Raw genomic sequence first — 17,468 nt, 5'->3', positions numbered from 1 at the left:
CGGGAACGTGAGCGTGTCCCCTCGTTTTCCGTTTCGCACGAACTTTGGTTTGGACTGGTGTTAGCCATTCCGCCGCGTCGCCCGCGTGTTGTTCTCTGTTGTTGCCGTTAGTTCCCTAGTGTTGTTTCTTCGGGTGTTTGTGTGTCCTTCCCAGAATATATGTTTCTTACTTGTGCTGAGCCCACGGCATCACTTGTCGTTGATCCTCCTCCGCGAGCCTCACACCCGCCTGCTTAACACGCGGCCTCACAATTTCTGGCGTCCGCGACAGGACCGCGTGCTCTAATTCCATCTTGAGACTAAGCAGGCAAGCGGGTGCGGCAAGCGAGAATGGAACTCGAAAAGCTGATGTCCATTGGGAAGGAGCTAGGACTGTCCGGACCAGCTCTAAAAGAGTTTATTGACGAGGAACGCACAAAAGAAAGGGACCGGCGCGCAACTGAACGCGAGGCGGCTAAAGAAGCGGCAATACTAGCCCAGAACAGAGAGTCCGAGACCAGAGCTCGCATTGAGGCGGAACGCGCCCTGGTAGAACTTAAGCTGCGGCTTCAGGAAGGGTCGCAGAGTTCTAACGAGGTAGGAGGTGACCCCGCGTCTAATGCAGCACAAGGCGTCCACAGCCCGCACAAGTTCATTCCTGCCTTCAACGAGGACCGGGATGAGCTTGACGCCTACATCCAACGTTTCGAGAGGGTGGCAACCAGTCAAGGGTGGCCCTCAGACAAGTGGGCGCTATCCCTACACTTGTGCTTGACTGGCGAAGCTCTCAGTGCTGTTGGTCGCATGTCGTCCGACGATGCCATGGATTACCCTAAATTAAAGAAGACCCTGCTCCAGAGGTTCAGGTACACCGAGGAGGGCTACAGGAGCAAATTTAGGGAGTCCAAGCCGCAGAACTCGGAGACAGGCCGTCAATTTGTGGGCCGCCTACGCGGCTACTTTGACAATTGGCAGGAGCTGGCCAAAACGGAGCAGACGTACGCCGCGCTCCGAGATAAAATGGTGGCCGAGCAATTTCTCGACAGGTGCCACAATAAGCTGGCCATTTTTCTCAAAGAGAGGGGTTACAAAAACCTAGATCAGCTCGTCGAAGCAGCTGACCAATACGTCGAAGCCCAGGGCTTAATCAACTTGGGTAAAGGCCGAGAGGAAACGAAAGAGGGCAGCAAGCCCCCTGGACTCCCTCGCGCTCCTGATCATCAGGATCACAAGACGACCAAGCCACATTGCTTTTTATGCAATAAGTTAGGGCACCGGCCATCAGACTGCTGGAGTAAATCGAGGGGTTCCAGTCAGCCCAGCCAGAAGGCGCTCTTTTGCGGACGGTGCCGAAAACACGGACACCGATCTGACCTTTGCCCCAACCAACCAGGAAACACGGGCCAAGTTTCCTGTTCCTTGACTGGACACGCATCCTGGCCGGAACTGTCAAGGCAGGGGAAACAGAATCCAAAACACAGGAAACCGAGAGTTAACCGGGAGCAAATGCCGACCGCCGAAGGATTACTTGAAGGGCAACCTGTGACACTGTTACGCGACACGGGCTGTAATTCCGTAATCGTGAAGCGGTCCTTGGTTCGCGATACCAAGCTCACGGGGAATACCAGCACTGTCTATCTGTTGGACCGAACCCGCCTCGTTTTACCGGAAGCGGAAGTGGAGATCGTGTCTCCATTTTTCTCTGGTCGAGTACTAGCCACCTGTATGGAGGACCCTCTCTATGACGTTATCATAGGGAACATCGAGGGCGCTCGTGATGCATCCATGCCGACCCGCTACTCGGAAAACAGATGGGTGGAGTCCCAGGAGTCGGAATCTCTTCCGACGAGTATTGGCCCAGCGAACGGAACAGGAAGCGTTCCAACAGTCGTTCCAGAAGTCCAGTGTAGCCGGAACGAACCGCCGTGCCCACCAACGAACGCGGAGTCAAAGCCCGAAACACGCGTGGGTGCAGCAAGACGCGAGGCGTTGAGAAAAACGCCGCGGCTACCGGCGGTTACTGTTAGCCCTTCTACGATCAGCGTTGCTGAATTAAGACAAATGCAACAACATGATCCTACGCTGCAAAAGTTTTTCGGTGAGGTCGGGAAAAAGATAATGGTGAACTCGGCTGCTATCCAGTTTGAAATGGTAAATGGCGTTCTATACCGGCGGTACCGTTTACCCTCGAGACAGGAAATAGAGCAGCTCGTTGTCCCAATCGAGCTTCGAGACATTGTTTTGACAATGGCTCACGAGGGAATCCTGGCTGGACACCAGGGAGTTAAACGAACTCTGGACCGCGTGCGTGAGGAATTCTACTGGCCTGGCATGCAGGGTGACATAACAAGATTTGTGAAATCCTGCGACATTTGTCAGCGGACTGTACCTAAACATCTAGTAGGCCGCGTGCCACTAGGAAACATGCCTGTGATCGAGACACCGTTCCAGCGGGTTGCCATCGACATAGTGGGGCCGCTCTCCCCCACCACAGAGAACGGCAACCGGTATGTGCTAACGATGGTGGACTTCGCGACCCGCTACCCCGATGCCGTGGCGTTACCAAGCATTGATACCGAGAGGATCGCTGAAGCTCTCCCAGAAATGTTTGCTCGAGTGGGATTTCCTCGAGAGATCGTCAGCGATCGGGGCAAGTCCTTCACATCTGGACTTATGAAGGAGCTCAGCCGTCTGCTTTCAGTTGCACAGCTGCCCACGACACCGTACCACCCAATGGCTAACGGGTTGGTTGAACGATTTAACGGCACGCTAAAGCAAATGATAAGGCGGATGTGCCAAGAAACTCCTAAAAACTGGGACCGCTACTTGGCACCACTGCTGTTTGCATACCGCGAGGTGCCCCAATCTAGCTTGGGTTTTGCACCGTTCGATCTCCTGTACGGCAGACATGTCCGAGGACCGATGGCTATACTGAAGGAACTTTGGACAGGAGAGAATGTAAATCCTGAGGTCAAAACGTCGTATGCATACGTCGTCGAGCTTCGCCAGCGCCTGGAAGACACTTGCCGACTGGCGCACGAAGAGCTCCGGAAGGCCAAGTTGGCGCAGAAAAAGTATTACAACCGAAAAGCGAAGACACGTTACCTCGCCGTTGGTGACAAAGTTTTGCTTCTGCTCCCGTCCGACAATAATAAGTTAATCCTCACATGGAAAGGTCCATTCAATGTTTTGGAAAGGCGCAACGAAGTCGATTATGTGATTGATCTTGGAACCCGGACGAGCCTTTTCCACATCAACATGTTGAAGAGATACGAAGAGCGAAAACCGTCTAAGCCAGATCCACAACATGTTTCCGTCGCCCTTAGATCCGACGAAAATGAAGGAGGTGACGTACCGTGTGTCCCTCTAAGACAAAAAGAGACCTACAAAGATGTGGACGTTTCGGCGGCTATGACTCCTGAACAACACGCGCAGGCATGTACGCTTCTATCATCTTACCAGAAAATCTTCTCAGACCTCCCTGGGAAGACAGACCTGGTTCACTGCAAGCTGCGCCTTACAACAGACCAACCTGTTCAAGTGCGGCAGTACCCGATTCCATTTGCCATGCAAGAGCCCGTGGAAAAGGAGGTGCAGGAAATGCTGCGAATGGGTATTATCGAGCCTTCAGAGTCGCCGTACCAGTTTCCCATCTTGCCAGTAGACAAAAAAGATGGAACGATAAGGCTCTGCATTGACTTCAGACAACTCAACCTTGTCCTTGTCGCCGACAATGAGCCCATACCTAGGGTTGACGTGATGTTTGCAAAGTTGGGAAAGAGTCGGTTCTTTTCAAAATTTGACTTGACTAAGGGCTATTGGCAAGTGCCTATGGATGAGGAATCGAAGCCATTCACTGCCTTCGCCTCTGCATCGGGGCTATACCAGTTTCGGTTTATGCCATTCGGCATCAAGACCGCCCCAGCGGTTTTTACACGCCTTATGCGTAAGGTGGTTGGTGGTCTTCCACATATCTACCATTACTTCGATGACGTTCTCATCGCTACCGAGACTTGGGAGGAACACCTAGAAGCGCTCGAGACATTCCTCAGGATGGTGCAGAAGGCGGGACTTACGATTCGACCTAAGAAAAGCGAAGTCGGCTTCTCCTCAGTAAAATTCCTGGGACACATCGTTGGCCATGGCCTCCTACGGCCGCAAGCAGAAACGCTCCAAAAGGTTCACGACGCCACACGACCGACGACAAAGCGACAGGTGCGGTCTTTCCTCGGCCTCACGGGCTATTACCGGCAGTTCGTGCCAAACTACGCTCAAGTATGTCACCCCTTGACGGAGCTGACTCGCAAGCGGGCACCCAACAGGCTCATTTGGGGTGACAAGGAACAAACAGCGTTTGAAACTCTTAAGGAACTGTTGTCAACCGAACCTATTCTGAAAGCGCCGGACTTCTCCAAGCTTTTCGTACTCCGCACGGATGCGTCGTCCACAAGCATTGGCGCAGTCCTCATGCAACAGCATGCAGAGGTTCTTCATCCAGTGGCCTACGCGAGCCGTCGTCTCTTACCTCGAGAAGCATCCTACTCCACTGTGGAGAGAGAGGCATTGGCGTTAGTCTGGGCGATTAAGAAGTTCCACATATACCTATATGGGAAGCAGTTCATCCTACAGAGTGACCACCAGCCTTTAGCTTACATACACTCCGCCAGGCACATTAACAGCCGCGTACTTCGCTGGAGCCTCACAATGATGGAGTACGACTTTATAGTAGAGTACGTGAAAGGCAGTGAAAATGTAGGTGCAGACTACTTGAGCCGTATCTGAGTGGAGTGAGTTTTTTTTTTTTTTCCTTTCTCGTGTTGGATTCCATTTTCTGGTGTTAGCGACTGTTTCAGACTTTCTGTGCCGAGTGACATTCTGTGACATTCTGTGCCGAGTTTTGTTCTCCTAAACAAACCTCTCGGGAAGGGGGGTGAGTGTGATGATTGCCATCCCCGGGCCACGAGAGTGCGCCAGGAAACGACGGGGGCCGTCGAAAAGAAGACGACGACTAGCGGGTCCACGCGGAGGGAAGAGCACGAGAGGGGAGTGTGCCGGCGGTAACCAGGGGCGAGACAGCGCCAGTACTTCTCGGGAGGCGGTTCGAGGCAGGCCAGGAGCGTTCGTGCACCGGGCTCGGAGAACCGTCTCGGGGGCTGTTCCGGGACTACTCTGCCGCGACGAGAGCTGCCTGTTCCCGCTGGCGAGGTTCCGAAGCGTGATCCGGGCCGAGGTTCGGGCCGAGGCCTAGAGAGGCCAGGCACGAGCGCAAGCATCGGCGTTCCGACCGACGACCACTGCGATTCAACAGGCGACGGTCCCCCGACGTTCCACACATGCCATCGACATAATCCCGCCCAGCGTCGAGCAGACGGGAACGTGAGCGTGTCCCCTCGTTTTCCGTTTCGCACGAACTTTGGTTTGGACTGGTGTTAGCCATTCCGCCGCGTCGCCCGCGTGTTGTTCTCTGTTGTTGCCGTTAGTTCCCTAGTGTTGTTTCTTCGGGTGTTTGTGTGTCCTTCCCAGAATATATGTTTCTTACTTGTGCTGAGCCCACGGCATCACTTGTCGTTGATCCTCCTCCGCGAGCCTCACACCCGCCTGCTTAACACGCGGCCTCACATATATATATATATATATATATATATATATATATATATATATATATATATATATATATATATATATATATATATATATATATATATATTCACTGAAAGTAAGAAAGTGGAGAAAAACATGCCCGCCGTGTCAACGGCGGTCATGTTTTTCTCCCCTTGTTTCTTTATTTCTTGCTTTCTTTCACAAATCTGTATCGGTTTCAAGGACGATAAAATGACCTATCACACTTTCCACTATTTTTTGACCGTTAGTGAAGTTATATTTTTTTTATTATGAATTTACGTAGAAAGAAAGAAAGAACTACTAGAACTAGATCTACAACTGTGTCAGATACAGTTGTAGTAACTATAAATACCCCAGAAAGTGAAGGAGAACACAGTCGCCCAGATAGCCGAATTGGTATGGCATTCGAGATCTAATCGAAAGGCGTGGGTTCGGTCCCCACTCTGGGCGTGCGTTTTATATATATATATATATATATATAATCATTTTAACGTTTCAGCAGCATCTGTCCGATTTAGCTTCTCAAAAGGAGGGCTGGCCTTTTATAACAATATATCAATAGCTGGCCTGGAGCCATTTTATTCTTTTCGATTCGACCTGCAAGACGCGTGGACGTACTCTTCCCCGTCGAGAATATTCGATAAATCCTGCAGGCTAAAGGGCGCAGGCGATAGGTAAGTAACATCACGTAACACCAGCGATTGATCGATAGGCGTCGAGAAAATTGATGCTGTGCAGGCTGTGTTCTTTTTTCTTTAATCTCTAGGCGACGGGCACGCATCCATATAATGTCAAAAGCAAGAAACAAAGGCAACGAAGATAGAAACACGGCAAAGCAGAGGCGGAGGGAGGAAGTTTCGACGCTGGAACGCACGATAGAAATTGTTTGCATGCGACGCTGCGACGGCATGTGTATCGATCACAATGCATCAAATCTCGGAACTCTGAAGGTACGGCGAACACCCCCCTTTCTCTCCACACACTATGTGCGCAATTCGATAGATCCACGAGACTCGCCATCTGTTAGTGTCTGCGTCAAGTTACGTTTCTAGAATTTCTGCGGAAAAGAGATTGATTGTGCTGCGCAGATGTTAACTTTTACTTGTGGTTTGAGAACACACGTGTTGAACCGTGAAGGCAGAAGTTGCAGGAAATAAAAATAACGCGGTTCCTTCCCCTCTAAACACATGCTTCCAAGAGATTAAAATCTTCATCTTTGGAAGCAAAGGAAGTAGAATATGCAGTAAACCGTCGTTATGACGAAGAGATCGGTACAGACAGCTGACTTCGTTATAAGTGGTACTTTGTTTAAAGCGGTGATAACTTCCTATCCCCGCACTTTAGTTGAGAAGGTGGGAAACTGGACAAACATATTTATTTATTTATTTATTTATTTATTTATTTATTTATTTATTTATTTATTTATTTATTTATTTATTTATTTATTTATTTATTTATTTATTTATTTATTTATTTATTTATTTATTTATTTATTTATTTATTTATTTATTTATTTATTTATTTATTTATTTATTTATTTATTTATTTATTTATTTATTTATTTATTTATTTATTTATTTATACAGCCAATCCCATGAGGGATTATTGAAGGAAGGGCAAAATAATACAACCTTCAACATAACACAAACAAACAAGATTTACGCGTACAAAATTATACAAAATTTGAAGAAGACAGCATAGGTTTGGGCGTCTAAGTGTATACCAGTTCAGTATTAGTCCACCACAACAATCATGCAGCTGCAAACAGCATCTGAAATTCTACACGATGCTTTGTAAGTAGCTATTGCTATTACTGAATTACGCCGAAGTGCGCATGTGATAACTCGAATAAAGCGAGTTCTTCATAGCGAGGGTCTAGTGTATATGAACTGAATTAATTAAAGACCAGCATTCACCGAAAGAAGAATAGAGGACAAGAAAGAAAATATGGTAGCGGCGTTAAACCACCTGAAGTACAGTATGCCGCGAAGCTCCAAGTTGTTACTAGACGTACTGATGCCGACGGCGCTTTTTTTTTTCTTCAACGAAATGTACCTGGATCAGCATTTGCCTATTTTTTTTAGCGTTTCTACACAGAATTTAGTATTGATAAGCGCCTGGCTACCACTTCTGTCGCTTGTGAAGATTCAGCAAGCGCGCAACTAGTAATGTTGGGCCACTGCAGGATTTAGCGCGAAGTGCGCACTACCGTCAAGTTAGACCCGCCATGGTGACAGAATGGTTAAAGCAACGTGCCGTAGTTCCCGCCCGAGGTCACGGCGTGCGGAGCAGGGAGAGGTTGCACAGTGCTGTTTTGATACGCTAAATCTTGAATCCTAACCGACTGAGAGGTAAATGTGTCCGTTGTCATGGCGAGTCACCATCGTCTTTCACACGAAAGGCGTCCTCATGTGAATATTTTTCTTAACACTGCCAACCAGACTTTTCTGTGGGACTTTGTTAGAGCACTGCGACAACTATGGAAATGCAAGGTTAACTATCTGTAAGACGCGATAATACAGTGATACTCACGGGAACGAGGAAAGGTTTGAGCTGGGCAAGAGCGTGCGCCATTCGGCCGTAGGCCTCGGCGGGGGGCGCGAACGCGTTCACCTCCACGTGCAGCTCCTCGTGCAGGTGCCAGTACTTAGGGTCCTTCAGCTGCCGTAGGTCCTCCTCCTGGTAAAAGCAGCGGGTACAGCATGAGACCCTGCGGCACACCCTTGCAACGCGGGAGCGCAGCTCTCGTGCCGTATCATTCGTACGCGTACGCAGTCTCAGCAGAATTTGCTTAAATTGTGGATAGAACAGTCGCGCATTGGCAGCGGAATCCTCCTCCACAGGCAAGGTAAGTTGAGAGAGAGAGGGAGAGAAACTGCATAGTGATGTGTTTCACCATTCACTTGTCGCTTCATTTGCGTGTGCTAACATTCATTGTGGTGCAGAAGGATCTGAGTGAAAGGAAGAAGGTAAGAAACAGGATGATGATATCCTCATATTTTACATACCTCCTACTCAGAGCCACTAAGTTTAGTGACACTACACCTACTCAACCACTTACCCTTTAAAGACGCGAGTAGTTTTTTTTTTTTTCGGCACACATGGCTGCATTGCTGCTAACGTTATTTTGAGCATTTCTGTTGAATTTAATGAAGAATCGCTGAAAAGCTGCTGCAATCGGCAAATAGTTAGGGAATGCGCGCAGGGATAATGTGATGGAATTAACACAATGAACAGGTTGTTAGCTGCTAGCAAGAAAACAAACATGCGCATTACCAAAGTCATCGTCATCTCCCCTTTCGCTGCGTTCAGCTTCTGTATCACACACTGGCTCTATATTTTACCAGGCTGCATTGATGTTGCACAGCGCGCGAAATTTATCTGCACGCAACATATTCTACGCTGGCAGCGAACTGGGCAAGTTGGTGAATGTTCATGGTGAAGACAGCGCACACAATACGAAGACAGAGGAGGGAAAACAGCGCCGTGTTTGTGTTTTTCCTTCTCTGTCTCAGTCTTTTATGCGCCGTTTTCACCAGGAATATTCTACGCGCAGATCGACACGCAATATATTGTAAAGGATGCTCACTGCAAGGAGATCCTAACTGAGGAAAAGCCAACTTTAGACAGAAGGGCATGACGCAGTTGAAGATACGCAGTATTTCACTACACAGCTAATCTGTTTTTGTCCGCTTCACTGGCTTTATCTTGGTTTTTCTTAGGTCTTCCCCTGTTTTAAGAGAAAGATGGTTACAAAGCGAAGCCTTCTCTATGCAAAGTGAGTTAAATGAAAGTCCACAATCCACTCTGCTGAAGTCCAGAACTGCCAAACTGCCAATGTTCACTTTACATAAGCCAGTCTGAAGCCATCGCCCGCTCTAGGAACCCCAAGAAAATGCTGAGCGCCCCCAATGCGATGGTAGCGCAATCGGGTAGACGCCGGTTCCATAACACGATGGACTTAGGCTCGATTCCTACCACGGGAAGCGTTTTTTTATCTCTCGAGGCGTGCATTCCCAACACCTCCTTGTGGGCTCCTTGCCTCCGGGCCAATTTCCCTCGCACCTCTTGTCCTGGAATTTTCCCCCTCTTACGTTTTCTGTTAACCTTCGGCACGACCCGAGGTGAAGCTTAAACAGCTCCGCTGCGCGAGCGAGCGAAGCAACTTTATTAAGGATGCCTGCAGAACGATTAGTTGTCCCATGTATGGGTGGCGTCATCGTGACGCGGCCATGGCGCCTTCCCGGCCGTTGGCACCTCTACTCCGGCCGCGGCCTCCCTACTCCCTTTGGTCGACTGCGCCTGCCCCTGTTTTTGGGTGACAGCCTCGTTCGGTTTCGCTCGGTCGTTGCCTTTCGAGGGCCGCCGAGATCTGCTGGACGGCCTGGGCTTAAACCTCTTGACTGTAGCAACGCGTTGCGGCCTCGAGCCGCGGCGGGATCGTTGTCATCGTTGTAGCTTTGTGCGTGTTCTTGGCGCAGTCCCAAAGGATGTGAGCCGCAGTGGCTCTGTCCTTTCGGCACACACAACGTAGATACTTACATAAACACTCGGGCAAATGTGCTTCATCAGCACCAGGGTGAGTAACGACCCTGTCTGTAGTTGTCGATATATCCCTGCTTCCCCACGGGTCAAGCCCGGATGAGGTGGCGGAATAGTCCGCTGTAAAAAGAACTTCCTCAGTCATGCGGTTCCGAACACGCCGAAAGGAGTTCGACGCAACAAACCTAAAACTGTACGGAAGCACAAAACGTGAGCCCCACTTGAATAGACAAACTTTGTTCCTATTTGCTCATGCAACCGCCGATACTACAAACAAACTTTGTGACAATTTTAAGAAACAAACACTTTAAAACAACATGTTAAGTTACATCACTTTTCAGTGCAACCTTGCCAGCGCGGCGGTTAAGAAACTTTTCACAAAACTGTACTTGTTCATTTTACAGCTGCTGTTTGTACTGCCGCAATTACAAATTAATTTTGCTTCGTCCACGAGTGGGATTTTCTTAAACACGTTCCGCAACATAGTGCGTTTGATCAAGGACTGTTTGTTCACATTTGAGAGCACCGGAAGAGAAGGACACCCTGGAGGAGGACGCGCTCACCTTTGCCTTGTCGCGCATCGATCCTCTGCCCAGGATGGCCATCTTCGTCTGCGTCTCCTCCTGAAGCCGCTTCAAGGAGTTGCCCTTGGGACCGAGAAGCTTGCCAACGAAGTTGAACTGGTGTGCGGGCGTGGAGAGAGAGAGAGAGTAAGAGAGAGGCTTGCAAGATGTAAGTTAGCTATGTATGGTCGCAAAGGTCCGAAATAGTCCGAAAACGCGAAACTTAAATCGCATCATTTGAGTCTCCTTACGTGCTTTGAAGGAAAAAGTATTACGACTGCTACTGGCGGCAATTTTCGGACTTCTTTTTATAGCTATATAGTGTTTGCGTCATCGCTTTCTTTCCTTCGTCTTCGTGGGTGTCCACGCGTGGTTGTCCAGAGACCTTGCCAGAGCTTCTAGGTCGACTAACCGGTCTAATGGGAAATGCATTAGCGTTTTCACAGAACGCCACCGGTCAAGCTAAGAAACATTTCGCCTTAAAATAGCGTCAAAATATACCAACGCTTCTGAATCGTCACTCCGCCCGCTCTGCCGAGCAAATACAGCGGGCACATGTTCGTCACGAGGGAGCTGTTCGCGCACTCGAAAGACGCAAGCACTTTCATTCACGGCAGCGAGCGGCGCGGAGGCGTCCCGGTGACAAACACAGCGGGTAATACTTCCGGCGGCTGTAGCGGCAACCCGGAAGTGCGCTTGGGTGAATGGGAGCAAATTAGCGAGCCCACATTAACACCGGGCTCTCGCGAAAGACAGAACGGAACGAAGGAGCACCTCAGTGCCAGGCTGCAGTGCCTCGTCAAATTAACGCTGGCGTGCACCGCAGCCGGCTTCGCCACGTGAGAGGTTGTGTGCTCGGCTTATTGTGCGAACGACGGTGAGGGTTTATGATTTTTTTTTTTTTACGGCGAAGCTGGCTTGCGGTAGGTTCGGACCGAAATTGCGTGCGTCTATCACGTCGCGTCTACAAAGAGTCGCACGCGCTAGCCCCATAACAAAAGCGAAATGTCCCGTAGCTCTCTACCTAATGTAGGTACCTTGGAGAAAACAGTACTAAAATTGGCCCGTAAGACGCCTCTATCATTACAACGAGCTTCTGTTGCTTGTCTTAATGAGTTAAGAGTTAAGCTGTAAATGTTACGGAATTCCCGTCTGCTATCAGTGCACAGCTGTTTAAGAAGGGAGCATGGTTACAAAAAAGGTGAGCAACTCATGTTTTATCGAAACTAACCTGAAGCAAGAACTATATGAGAATTAATTTAATATAATTGAAGGGATCGAAGTTATACGTATGTGTCTTTATTCGGACAATATAGTAGGTCATGGTACACTACTCAATCGAGTTGTCCACCAATAAAATTTAGCTGGTCTTGAACCTTCGCAGTAGTGGAAGTGCTCAACTCTTTTTTTTCCCGGCGAGAATCACTTCCGCGGCACGATGAGCAAAGCTCAGAGCACTCACGTTCGGGTGGTCCTTCACGGGCACCTGCACTCGGACCTGGAGCCGCACGGAGCGTCCCTTGTGGATGTCCATGAGCGGTCCTGATGAAACCCACACGTGGGCGGAGCGGCCGTTGCTGCTGCTGCCGTTTTGACTCTGCACGCGAAGGATTTCTGCGAGGAAAAGAAGAAGAAGAAGAGAGAGAGAGAATTAACCATCATTCAGCGCTGTATGTAGGACATTATTCGATGAGAGAGAGGGTACAAAATTTTATTCAGAGCACAGCAAGCGCTGATGGCGGGGATAGAGAGTCTGTTGAGCGCGAAAAGGTGTACTGTGAGCGAAGTTATTGCGTTTAACTTGACACGCCTTAGTAAGGGAAAACTTGAATGGAAAATTGGATTGGATTGGATTGGATTGAATGAACTTTGTTTAAGCCGGCAGAACAACGTTTTTACGCGCCGTGACTCCGGCCTCGGCGTAGTCCCGGTGGCTAGCTAACTACTCAGCCGGGACGTGAGCTCGCCGTTGCCGACTCGTGAGTTGTCTCGTGCCTTTCGAGCGCCCGCAGGACCTGCTGGACAGCCAAGCGTTGATGCTCGTAGGTGTAGCTCCTTGCGGCTTCTGCAAGCCGTGGCTGGATGGTTCATGTCGTCGCCTGGGCGATCGTTCAAAGAAGTGAACCTATCATACGTGCGAGGGCATTTTCTCTCGTTTCTGCCTCCATTGCTTACCCAATTGCTCACTCATCGTTATTCAGTTGTTCCCGTCATTGCGTGTTTTAGCCCAATTAAAGAGGGCACAAGTGTGTACATCCCACCGCTGTGACTGCTGCGCCGCTGAGCGTTTTGGACTGGATTGGATTGGATCTGTAGCTATACCCCTTTGAAACGGGTTGCGCATCCCCCAAGTCTGTACATCGTACCGCAGTGACTGTAGCGCCGCCTACCTCATTGTTGGCACGTTGCCAACTTTTATTGCATAACTTCATACACCCGCGACGTAAACTTTTATGTCTACCCATACGCTGCCACGTGAAATTAAAAAGGTGTGCTTTATGCACGAGCACAATCACAACTTCACACAGTGATGCTTGTGCGTTAATTCGCTGCAAATCAGCCGTCCAACGCGAGTGACTAGCGGTGAAAAAAACTGGTCTATCAAACAATCAGGAGCCAACCACTACCCTTTAGTAACAGGGCAGGGGGAGGAAAAACAGTGGGAAAGGGAGTGAGGTGTTATAATATGCATGGGAGAGGGCGCTTAAAGCGGCCGTGTAGACAAAATACAAGTTTGTTTTGTTCGAGAGATTTCGTGAATTATAATGCCCCCAGTGCTTGTCCGGCGGCAAACGATGCCGTATTCACTGAGAAAGTAATCCATTTAGGCTAAAAATTTGATTCTGCCGCCAAATCGTGTGTTTTGGGGACGCTTTTAATGAAGTCACAAGGGCGGGTATTCAAAGGAACTTCCAAGGCGTCATTAGGCTCTGCAGCCTTGCTTACAGTTAGTCCTCCCAGGTGGCGCTACAAAACTGAGCCAGGGACCTTAGAGCCGCGGATCGCGTTCCGCCGCCGCTTTGTTCTTGACCGTATTTGCACCTGGCTTGTTTTTGCTACGGTAGGAAGTAGTCGTTTCGTGAAACATGGGGTATGCTAGACAAACAGGGTCGCGTAAGACACCGTCGCCTACGCCGATCGGCCAGTGTCGTGTAAGTCAACTCCAAAGCGACGGAGTGTTGTGCAGCTACGAGCCCAGTGCGCGCAGTACCAACAGCAGTGCGCATAGGTACTTCAATGTTTACGTGCATTTTCGTAAACCTCACTGTTTACCCCACAATTCTTACTGCTGTAAAATGAATATGCTTTACATATAAGCGTAAATAGCTCGTCCGGCACGCTTATAAGCCATGCCAAATTGGCGTTTGCGTTTGCCGGCCACAGCCAATCTCACAGGTGGGCATATGACATCATAGGTTCTGCTGCAGGGAATGAGCTAGTGGGTCGCATGGACATTGCCTTTTTTCCTAATTATATAACTTATTTGAACGAAGTGTGTGTAAAAGTGGTGTCAGAATGATTCTAACGAAGCAATCGTTCGAATGAACCAAACTTGTGTTTTGTCTGTATGGCCCCTTTAATTAGGAGATGTTCCGGGAGAACAACATAAAAAGCAAAGGCGTTAATGACCGCTTTGTGTTGATATTGGAGCCATCGATAATTTTGAGGTTTTTGCGATTGCGCGTATATGTATGTGCATGTGTGTGAGGGGGATGGGGGAGGGGCTTAAGAAGAGAGAGAAAGAGGGCGTGCTAGTATCAGTTTTTAACAGCCGCTTACAAGAGTTTCTAAACAGGACAATAATTTGAAAACAATTACTTTGAACAGGCCCACCAACGGGAAAGCTAACAACACTAGTAATACACAACGCGAAAGCGCCGTGAAATGTTTGCCCAATAAATAAGGTAGGCGCCTGGTAACCATACTGCATAACTCCATGCTACGTCTGTGATCTGGTAGAGCAAGACTCTGGAGAAAACACTGTTAGTCTAAGGACTGCAACAAGAATTCTGACTGCGCGTTCCACACTTCTCTTATGTCAAACAAGAATCTGATTTGAATTTATTCCAACAGACAATAGAAACGAGCGTCAAATAACCTTCGCAAACCTAAAAAACAAAGAAAAATGCAAGTGCCGCTTTTATACCTATCTCGGTAATACAATCGCGGCTGAAAAAAAAAAAAAAAAAACAGCGAGAGAGAGAGAGAGAGGGGGGGGGGGTCGTTGTAAAGAGAACCTCAGCGTCGCAGCAAGGGTCTCATTAAAATGTGTTTTGTATCCTAAAAAAAATGCACACGTGAAAAACACCGAACGGCAGCACCTTAAAAAATACGGGAGCGAATCTTCTTAACTTCATCTAAAATTCACTTGCATAAAAATTGACTCAGGAAACCCCGCTTCATATTACTATTCCCATTGCTTATGTGGGCCCCGCGCGAGGAAATAGTTTGGAGAAGAGAGAACGGGAACCGGATATATATTCGCGACTTAAAATTGGTTCTCAATGGCTCCCATTATTATTCCGTCCTCTGTTTGGGGATATTTCGCGAGATAACTGACGAAAAAAAGAGAAGTCAATCCTTTTATTCGAACTACTAGCTTCAATACAAGAAAACGGCGAGCAGTCGTTCCGAATAATTCCCCTTCCGTGTTTGTCGAATCCGCCTCGGCTTTCTTGCTTACCGCACAGCGCATCTGTCGAAAGAAATATGTCCTTTTTTTGCGCAGAAAGTAAGACAACTTTCTGCGCGAGAAAGGACATATTTCTTGCTTCTTCCGTGATCGCTTAATGTTTTGTTTACGTTTACTTTTTATTCCACCCTCATTGCTAAACCGGTTGTAAACATAACGTGGATACCATGTATTCCAATCTACAAGATTTTATTAGTTTGCTGAGAAGTTGACTACATACTCATTAACATTTTTTTGGTTGTGCAGTAATGCGGCCTTTTTTTTTTCTTTTGTTGATTTTTTTGTCTGAAGTGCTGACCACCTTGTCTTTGCTTTGTACGCGACGGCGCCAAGGGCTGTATTCAAGCTGTCTACTACAGCTGTTTTCCTTGGCCCCGCAACTTTATACGAAAATATCTGTATATATAGATGTACATAAGTGGAAATAAATAATTAATTAATTCATTCATTCATTCATACTTCGCGCTCGTCTGGCGTCTATTTCAGTTTCACTGAACATTCGCTTCGAATTCGTCTCGCGTCGGCGTGGTGATAGCTTTGTTTAGGCTTTCCGATTACGTTGTGATCGACTTCATTTTATCCTCGCTTTGGGTTTGCTATGCGTTCTTACTATTCAATAAGGCGCTATACCCCAATATCATTCACGTGACCGGGGCGCCAGCTAAAGACTGGGGGATACGGAGTTAGGGACATCGATAGACAGGAAGATATGAAATGAAAATCCCAGTATACAGTAGAACCCCGCTCATACGTTCCTCAGTGCTGCGTTTTACCGGCTGCTACGTTTCTTTTGTGTAGCCCCGGCGCTGCTCACATAGAGTCCCACGTATTAAAATCCTCACTGTTACGACGTGGCTCAGAATACGTTCCTGGATCATGCGTCGCAATCGCACGCTCCGAAGCCACCTCGGCAACATGCGCGGACCGCCATTTTGACTTTTTACGGGCCTTGGCCAGGCTTGGCTACGGAACGGACTGGATGAAGCCTCACGCGGGTGCGATTCGCAGCCACTAGATGGCCCTATGTTACTCTATGCTATCACCACCATCACTGCGTTTACAACGGAAGTTTTGCATCGGAATGCCGGAAGTGCTTGTTCGCCATAAATGACCACCGCAAGAATAGTGCACGCTCTCGTCGTCATCGTGCGCTTCAAGCTTTGAGAACAGCGTTAAACCTGCAACCGCGAACTTTGTCGTGCCTTGATGGCGTCGCGGATACGGGTGGCGCTTTACCTGAAGGAAAAGCGTGACGTACTAAACGCAGGAGACAAGCAGCCAGCTCGGAAGAGAGTCGACATCGCTAAGGACGAATTGCATTGCCACGCGTGGTGTTTTTCTGCGCTCACAAAAAGTGGCAATTCTACAATCTCAAGTTTTTTAAGGTTCGAAAGCCAAAGTTACAGAAATACCTGGTTACCAAGTCAAAGCTACGCTCTTTTCGTTCATTGTCGAAGGTTTCATCACTGCTGCGGTTTCCTGGTTCTTACGTTTTGTTTTCCCGGTCCGGTGGAAAGCGTATGAACAGGGTTCCACTGATAGACAAGGTCGAGATATTTTACAGCGAAGCTGTTAGCCGCCCGACGGTCGAACACTTTCGCGTCGTCCGTATGCGCAGAAACTGGGTGGAAGCGAAGAGATTGACGTAAAACAGGACAAACCATCCGCTGCAGGTCAAAGAGGTCACCTCCCCCCCTCGCCTACCAGAGGAGACCACGGGAACATCTGAAACACCCAAGCTTCAAGGCCATGCCCCGAACACGTACAGTCAGCCGCCAATCACGTGGACACCGCAATTATGGGTACACTATTGTCGGTGTAGCCCGAAGAAGGGGCGGGAGATGGATAGTCTAGAACGACCGGATCGGCACCGCACAAGCAGTTTCGTTGTCATGGCCGTCATCTAACGCGCCACGTAGCTCTTTCTAAAAGCGCAGTCATTCACAAAAAAAGGCTACCTGCGCTTCGCGGTGACTTTAAACCGACTCTGCAAAACTTTCGGCAAACGCTTTCACTCTTTCCCTCGCGTGTGGAAGCACTGCGAAAGCTATAGTTATCGCCAGACCGGA

General features: G+C 48.6%; 1 protein-coding gene across 1 annotated transcript in view; it reads right to left on the bottom strand.

Moving 5' to 3' along the window:
- The window catches only part of LOC144159350 (protein quaking-B-like), a 240,876-nt gene that overhangs the window by 22,993 nt on the left and 200,415 nt on the right, over positions 1 to 17,468 (bottom strand). Inside the window, exons 2-4 of the mRNA XM_077690768.1 lie at positions 12,169 to 12,320; positions 10,707 to 10,823; positions 8,134 to 8,280 (exon numbers count right to left, since the gene is read on the bottom strand). Coding sequence (XP_077546894.1) covers positions 8,134 to 8,280; positions 10,707 to 10,823; positions 12,169 to 12,320 — 416 coding nt within the window. The remainder of the gene's footprint in view (positions 1 to 8,133; positions 8,281 to 10,706; positions 10,824 to 12,168; positions 12,321 to 17,468) is intronic.

Source organism: Haemaphysalis longicornis, unplaced genomic scaffold, assembly GCF_048455015.1.
Source record: "Haemaphysalis longicornis isolate Haplotype H1 unplaced genomic scaffold, Haemaphysalis longicornis Haplotype H1 scaffold_10, whole genome shotgun sequence".
Lineage (NCBI taxonomy): Eukaryota > Metazoa > Arthropoda > Arachnida > Ixodida > Ixodidae > Haemaphysalis > Haemaphysalis longicornis.
This window is presented reverse-complemented; position numbering and strand designations above follow the sequence as displayed.